The 7915-nt window shown below is 35.5% G+C and overlaps 1 protein-coding gene across 1 annotated transcript; it reads left to right on the top strand.

Annotated features, from left to right (window-relative positions):
• Positions 1-3927: 3927 nt before the first annotated feature.
• LOC108998082 (bidirectional sugar transporter SWEET2a-like) lies at positions 3928-7352 on the top strand. Its single transcript, XM_018974534.2, has 6 exons — positions 3928-4129; positions 5594-5630; positions 5712-5928; positions 6033-6191; positions 6278-6397; positions 6707-7352. Exons 1-6 carry the CDS (start codon positions 4069-4071, stop codon positions 6818-6820), a joined length of 708 nt encoding a protein of 235 aa, XP_018830079.1. The 5' UTR covers positions 3928-4068; the 3' UTR covers positions 6821-7352.
• The last annotated feature ends 563 nt before the right edge of the window (positions 7353-7915 follow it).

Here is a 7915-nt window from a genome sequence, read left to right as displayed (position 1 = left end):
ATCGACCAATTGACCAGTCGTCCAGACATGTCGGGTCACTGCATTGCCTTCTTGAGGGGAGCTTCGATGAGCACTTTTATTGGGTATGCTTGGAAGTAGGGTCTCAAGCAGAGGGCAGCTACTACTAAAGTGAACCTATCAACTCCATAGGCAGGTAACTATTTTCCACCCCTCTCAGCGCATGGCTTGTGTAATAAACTAGTCTTTGAGCTCTGTTTTCCTCTCTTACTAGTGTTGGCGATACGACCTCCGGTGTGACAGACGAATACAGTTAGAGAGTCTCTCCCTGCATGGTCTAACTCAGGAGGGGGGATTAGAGAAATGCTCTTTGAGTCGAGCAAACACTTCATCGCACTCCTCTTTCCAATTGTGCACCTTGCACATCACCTAGAAAAACGACAGGAATTTGCCGATCGATCGAGACAAGAACCTGTTAAGTGCCAGGATTCTGCTCGCCAGCTTTTGAACTTCATTGAGGTTTTTAGGGTCTTCATGGTGATGATGGCTTGTATCTTCTCTCGGTTAGCCTCGATTCCCTTTCTGAAACCATAAAGTTGAGAAACTTACCCAACTCCATTCCAAAGCGCATTTTGTGGGGGTTAAAATTCACCTTGTATTTTTGTAGGACTGTGAACGTTTCCCCTAAGTCAGTCGTATGTCGCTCTAACTCATTGCTTTTGATGAGCAAGTCATTTACATAGACTTCTATGTTTCATCAGATTTGTTTTTTGAACATCCGATTTAACAGCCTCTGATAGGTCGCTCCGATGTTCTTCAATCCAAAGGGCATTACCTGGTAGCAGTATAATCCTTGGCCTATTATGAACGCCGTCTTTTCTTCATCACTTGGATTCATTTGGAGTTGGTTATACCTGGAGTAGGCATCCATGAAGCTCAACATCTTATGCCCGACAATCAAGTTCACGATCAAGTCAATCCATGACAAGGGGAAGTTGTCTTTAGGGCATGTCTTGTTTAGATCAATAAAGTCAACACACATCCTCCACTTGGCATTCTCATTTTTTACCAAAAGGACATTAGAAAGCCAGTCTAGGTAATGGCCCTCCTTAATAAATCTTATGGCTAGTAGACGGTCAACCTCCTCCGCTATGACTGCGTACTTCTTAGTATTGAAACTCCTGCATTTTTGCCAAACTTTCTTGACATCTGGTTTCACACTTAATCGGTGTTCAATCGCATCCCTTTCAATCTCGGGCATGACCTCATGACTCCAGGCAAAAATGTCTTTGCGTTTGACCAGCAACTGCTTCAACTGCAATCTCACTTTAGGTCTCATCTCAGTTTCTATTCTCACCTTCCATTAAGGAGCTTCATCTAATGTAATTAGTTCCAAGGGCTCGTCAGCCTCTCCCTATTTCAAGTGTTGCTTATCTCTAGTCTCCACCACTTAGGGGGTGATGGGGGAGCTTACTTCATTTTTGCACACCTCCTCTCATTCATTTGATGTATCTTCTTAACCACTATTGCCTGGGACCGTGTCGCGACCAGTGTATGAAATACAAGTTCGTTTTACGTAAAGAGATCCCACATATAGTGCCAAATGTTAATGACGTGTTTCGCACCCTGCCTTGCTTCGTCAACCACCTGAGTCTAGAGAATTTGGAGGCCCAGAGTGCCAAAAAACACTTCCGATACCTAAGTCAATTTGCACCTCATAGTGAGAAAGATAGATGGTGAGAGTAGCAGTGTGTGACGAGTTATACATTTTCCCAGGCTTTTATACTTCCATTTTCCAATGGGGACATTATTTTCTCTGTGCATGGGATATACATTCCTGCCTTGGGAGACAAGCCATAGCATTTAATGTGGCAACTTCTGTCAAGGATAAGATTCCCTGTTGGGATCTCCTGCCAACGCTCTTAGTCGGCACAATTAATTAATGTGCTGAGGCTCCAGACGAGTCATCTTGTTAGAGGCATGCTTGTGTGAATGCAATGCCCTCTCCCTATTTTGACGTGGGTTCCTCCTACTTCCTTATTAGTAAGAGGGCTTGCAACATCTAGGTTGTGAGCCTTACTGGCCATGCACTAGGCCTTATGGGACTAGGGACGAATACATCCTCCAAATATAATTATCATTTTATTTAATGGAAAGATTGTGGTAGGGGTTAAATGCATTATCTTGCATATAAAGGACCAAGTCTCATATTGTATTTGGCCTCGTGTCGATATCATCGATGGGTACAGCTCCGATGTATACGCCTCTTAGTCCTATAGCATTCTTTTCGATATTGACAAATTGGCACACTGACACTGGGACAGCTTATACAAACTGTCAAGGATAAGGGGCTTTTTCTTTTATTTTTTTAGGTCCCGGGGATAAGGTTGAGTTGTCAGCATAGTCGGCAGCTTAGCCTCCGTGGCTTCACGTAATTAGGAATTATATTAAATAACAGCAAATATTTATTCAGCATTGGGAATATCGTGTTCTTGCCTCCAATTATTTACAATAATAATTTATAATCCTTTAAATTTCACACGATAGAAAACCTTTGTCATTGACTGATAAGTTAAAAGACATAATTCTGCTAAAAATTATTTTTCTCTTATATTTATAAAAAAAAAAAATAGAGTTTTAATTATGTCCATCACGACGAGACAAGATAAAGGGGTAACCACGTCCAACCAAATATCTTAAATACTCCATATAATTATTTCGAGAGTTATGATTGGTTATATAAAATAAAATAATTTTATTTTATATAATTATTATAATTGTTTTAAATTTTTATATAAAATATAATAAATAATTTAATTTTTTAAATTTTAAAATAAAAATAATATTTTATTTAATTTTTAATAAAATATATTATTTTAACTAAATTGTAACCAAACAAATCCTAAGTTATTACCATTGTACGGGGCCAAGACAGACGAGACCAGGAATATCCTCACCGTGAAATTACGTGCTCTTCATGCTAAGCATCAAATCCTTAAGATAACAGCCTTTTTTACACTTATTTTGCAGCCCTTGTTTATTTAGATAAAAAAAAAAAAAAATGGTTGCAAATACCACTCATATTGCAACCCAAAAAGATCATTTATTACACAATATTATTGGATAGCATAGTATTTGAAAAGATAAAGATTTATTAACCGAGTTTTGCTAGTTACAAGTCAGTGTGTAAATATATCATTACGATACGATGCATTATGATTAAAAAGAATCAAAATATAATTTTTTTATACTAATTATAGTGACAACTTTTCACATTAATAAATACATTTTTCTTACTAATCACAAGACAATCCTCATACTTGATAATCCGGTTAGAAATCTTCAATGTACATGCATAAACGTCATTGATATATTTCTTTCTCAATTCTCAAATGCTGTATTTTTTTTATGGGGATGAGCTACTAGGCTTCCACTTAAGGTCCCGTTTGGTTGTTGAATTTTACTGAGATCAATTTAATTTAATCTAATTTTAAATTGAATCTAGCATCTAAACGTCCAACTCTTAAATCACTAAACTCATCTCAATTCAAAATTTATTTACACATACGACCCACAATCTTTTTCAATTCAATACCTCTTTATATGCGAGATTTATAATTTTTTTTCAAAATTTCTATAAATATATCTAAACTCATTTTAATATCTGAATATATCTAAATTTATCTTAATAGATCCCATAAAACATACTCTACCATCTCAATTCATTATTATTTATAAAAAAATTTAACTCATCTCAATTTAACTCAATATTCAAACACAACTTAAAAGTCTATCTATCTAAACCCCAAAATAATGCAATTCCTGACCATTAAATAATATTAGGATGCTTTCAATCACTCGATTCTGAAGAAGACAGTAGGAAAAAAGTAAAGTTTCCACGTCAATGGAAATAAAAGAAAGAAAGAAAGAGTGGTAGACCGTAGATATGTATGAATATTATAATATGTCAGTGTGTGACCCAAGCACAACAATATACAAACATTTTTGTGAACAATTTATGCACAAAGGAACAAAGGAGTACAGGGGAGAGACGAGAGAGAGAGAGTTCAGGTGCGAGTTCTGATCAGTGGAGTTGAATATCATTCGAAAATGTTACCAACTGGGCTGTCTTCTGTTTATTCAGTTTGCAGTGATGCTGCTGGTATTGCTGGTATCCTTTTTCCCCTCCTTCCCCTCTTTTCTGCCTCTTTATCCTTCTTCTGGTATCCGCTTGAAATGAATGCAGTTTGACTTGTTTCTGAGATGTAGATGAAGCAAACCCTTGATTGCTTCTGGAAAAAGTCTGCAGCACTTTTACTGCTTCTTATTTTCTTATTCTTTCAGCTCCTGTGATTGTTGTCCAAAGTTTTATGAGATAATATGTATTTATTTCTTAATTAGAACTTGCCGGTAGTAAATTTATTGCTTACCGAAATTTAATACCCCAGAGCAATGTCGTCTGATGGTAAATTTCATCCAATAATTTTTTATATGTGTTATGATATAGTGTACTGTTTGAGTGTTTTTTCATAAATTGGATAATTTGAACTTTCTAAAGGGATACGAAAGGATAATTGCAGAAATGCACAAAAAGAAGGGCTCTCCTTGGTTTACATTTCAGAAGAATGTAGGATAGGAAAGGATAATTACACAAATGTGAAAGAATCTTCATTTCTTAAACGATTTAGTCGCTTTCCTTTGCGTCCCATGCTTCTTTCCAAGACTTAGATGGGGCTTCATATTTTATTTAACATATAAAAAAATTATAAAATGGAATTTGCTAAATATGAATTAGCTTTTGTCGAATCTGGAGTTATACCAAAAGCATGTCTTCCTTTTAACAGTTCACATTCTCTTGCATAGTTTCATAGCAACGAAAATTACAGCTAATTAAATGAGTTTTCCAAAGCTTTTTATATGTCTAGATCAATTTACATAAATCCGCATATGGAAGAAAAAGGTGAACACCTCTACCGCAGTGTTCCATTCATGAAGATAACTGTTGTTTGGGCTGAAGATCAAATAGGTCTGCAGTTGGGATTACAAAAGGCTACTATGCTAAACCTATGACTCCTTGGACCATTATATCAAATCAATGTCGATTAGGTTCATTTAGTTGATTGTATATTATTCCATTAAATGCAAAGAAGACATCACTAAAGATCATTACCTTCTTCACATGTAAGGATTAGAAATGACAAGGTAGAAAGAAATCACTTGTAATCCTATCCCAGTAGGTAGACATGGCAGTGGTTTCGAACTTTTATATAATCACATTGAAAAATTATACTCATCATCCCAACAACACACATCACACTTGATTTTTTAATTTTTTTCTTACCAAATGTGTGGTGTATGGATGATGAATAGAAGAATTCCTTTAGTTTAGCAAGAATAAAACAAAAATAAAAAATCAAGTATGGTGTGTGGTGTGGGGATGATGAGTAGAAGGACTCAATGACATTGCGTGATGGCAAGAAACCTCTACGGCTCTGACTGTAAATCAATCTAACATGCTGGGTGGTACTATTCATAGATATCTGAGTACTTACTCTCCAATCAGCTTTGTTTCTCTCATTACTTGATTATGACTACTATGTTTGATAGACAAACTAATACCCATTTGTCATTACAGGAAACCTTTTTGCTTTTGGGCTGTTTGTGTCACCCATGTAAGTTGTACAAATTTTTCTTGAAAGAAATAAAGGAACGGTTCTAAACCCAATAATGATGTTGAACTTTATGTTTTCCAGACCCACATTTAAGAGAATCATCAGAAACAGGTCAACAGAGCAATTCTCTGGATTGCCTTATGTATATGCTCTCTTAAACTGCTTGATATGCCTCTGGTATGGAATGCCACTAGTGTCGCCTAGTATTATCCTGGTCGCTTCAGTCAATTCAATTGGGGCAGTTTTCCAGTTAATCTACATAAGCATCTTTATTATGTTTGCTGACAAAGCTATAAAGGTAAGCATCACACCCTGTATCTTCTTTAGCAGGAAAATTTGAATTTCATTTTCATAATTCAGTGTGATTATCTAATCTAATCCTCCATTAAATGTTTCATGCAGCTAAAGATGTCAGGCTTGTTAGTAGCAGTTTTTGCCATATTTGTGACCACAGTGTATGTAAGCATGAGATTTTTCGATTCTCATGAAAGGCAAACTTTTGTTGGACTTTTTAGTGTTGCTTCACTCATTGCCATGTTTGCTTCACCGTTACTAATCATTGTAAGTTCTTGTGAAAAATTCTCACACATTTTATTTTAGACTGTACAGTTCCTCCTCCCTAATGTTTTTGCAATATTTTGTGCCAGAAATTGGTGATTAAGACAAGGAGCATTGAGTTCATGCCGTTTTATCTTTCCCTTTCAACCTTCTTGATGAGTCTATCTTTCTTTGCATATGGAGTGCTCAAGTACGATCCTTTCCTTTATGTAAGTATCATGTTTCCTGCCTGGTAGGCATATGAAGATCATGTTTTCCATAGCATATGACCGCAACTGATTATTTCATGCGACTCATATAATATAAGGCGCATGCTTGAAGGAAAACAGAAGAAAGAACTCTTATTTTGATGCTGTTGGATATTAATTATCCCCACATTACAGTACTGTCCTGTTGCAGTGCTTTGCAAGATTCGTTAACTGACTGAATGAAAGCTAGAAGTCCAAAAGACCGCCTGAGTTTTTGCTTCTTATACAGTTATACTTACTGTTTATACTTCTATTTATTTTTGGATGCAGGTTCCAAATGGAATTGGAACGATTTTAGGGCTCGTTCAATTGGCCTTGTACTCCTATTATAGCAATACATTTGGAGGAGACCCAAGAAAACCTCTACTAAATCCATATGCTTGAATGAATCCATTCACGGAATGTGGTAAAGCTTCATGCTGAATTGTCTTCTTCTCTATCTGTCTTTCTGGAGAAGTCCACCTCCTGAATATATTATATGACATAAACTGATATCATCATATAAGCTTTAACACTAGTGACTGTGAACTGATCGAGAAAAATGAAGACATGGACCACTAAATTTAACAGTTAAAAAGGCTCTATCTTTGGTCTTAGAAGTTATTTGTTGGGCAACTGAACTCATGTTCAGTTCCTTTTGCTGCTGAAAGCAGTGCAGACATTGTCCTTTACAGAACAATGGCTTGCGTGCTTGGTATGTGCGTCAGTGTCACACCAGCCAACTCAGTGAACTCAATAATGCTTCATTTCCTTACCTTGCTGAGTTCTTGTATATATTGTAGGTGTATAAGGAAAACTTTGGAGTATTGATGAGTACTTTTGAATTAGTCCAGTAAGTTTTGTAAGCCTGTTTGAACCACATATTTTCGTTGGATAAATGCTATTTATTATCATTTTAACCTTTATCCTTTCATCATTTCATGATGTTATCATTTCCTAATGCAGAAACTATTTGTTTATTCATATCACATCAGAGAGTGATTAAAAAAAATTGATAATTAAGAAAATGACAAATAATATTTTTTATTCGTTATTAGCTCCTTCAAAATTATATGGCCTTGAAATCACATAAAATTATTATTTGATCTTCCAAGATATAATCACAGAAACAGAAACAGAAAAAGACTTCGCTCCTGCATATTTGTAAAAGGGTAGAAGCTTGCATTCATTAGTCATCAAAGACAGACTCATGCACCTATTTAGAGGCTGAAAATCAATGACATTTTATTGAATAAGAGAGGAAACTAGTTGTGCATGGAAGGGCTGAGGAGACTGCAATAAAAATGACTTCACGGAAAAGGAAAAGAACTCTTAAAACACTTTACAGAAAAGGCAATACACCTTTGAAGCATTAATTAAGCTGAGAGAATCATAAAAAGGTACTCTCTTTATTTTATTTTATTATTATAACATGTCATGCTATTTAATTTAACTCATAATTTGAATTATAATTGAATTAATTATATATCTTGATTAATT

This window comes from Juglans regia, chromosome 3 (assembly GCF_001411555.2).
Source record: "Juglans regia cultivar Chandler chromosome 3, Walnut 2.0, whole genome shotgun sequence".
Lineage (NCBI taxonomy): Eukaryota > Viridiplantae > Streptophyta > Magnoliopsida > Fagales > Juglandaceae > Juglans > Juglans regia.
This window is presented reverse-complemented; position numbering and strand designations above follow the sequence as displayed.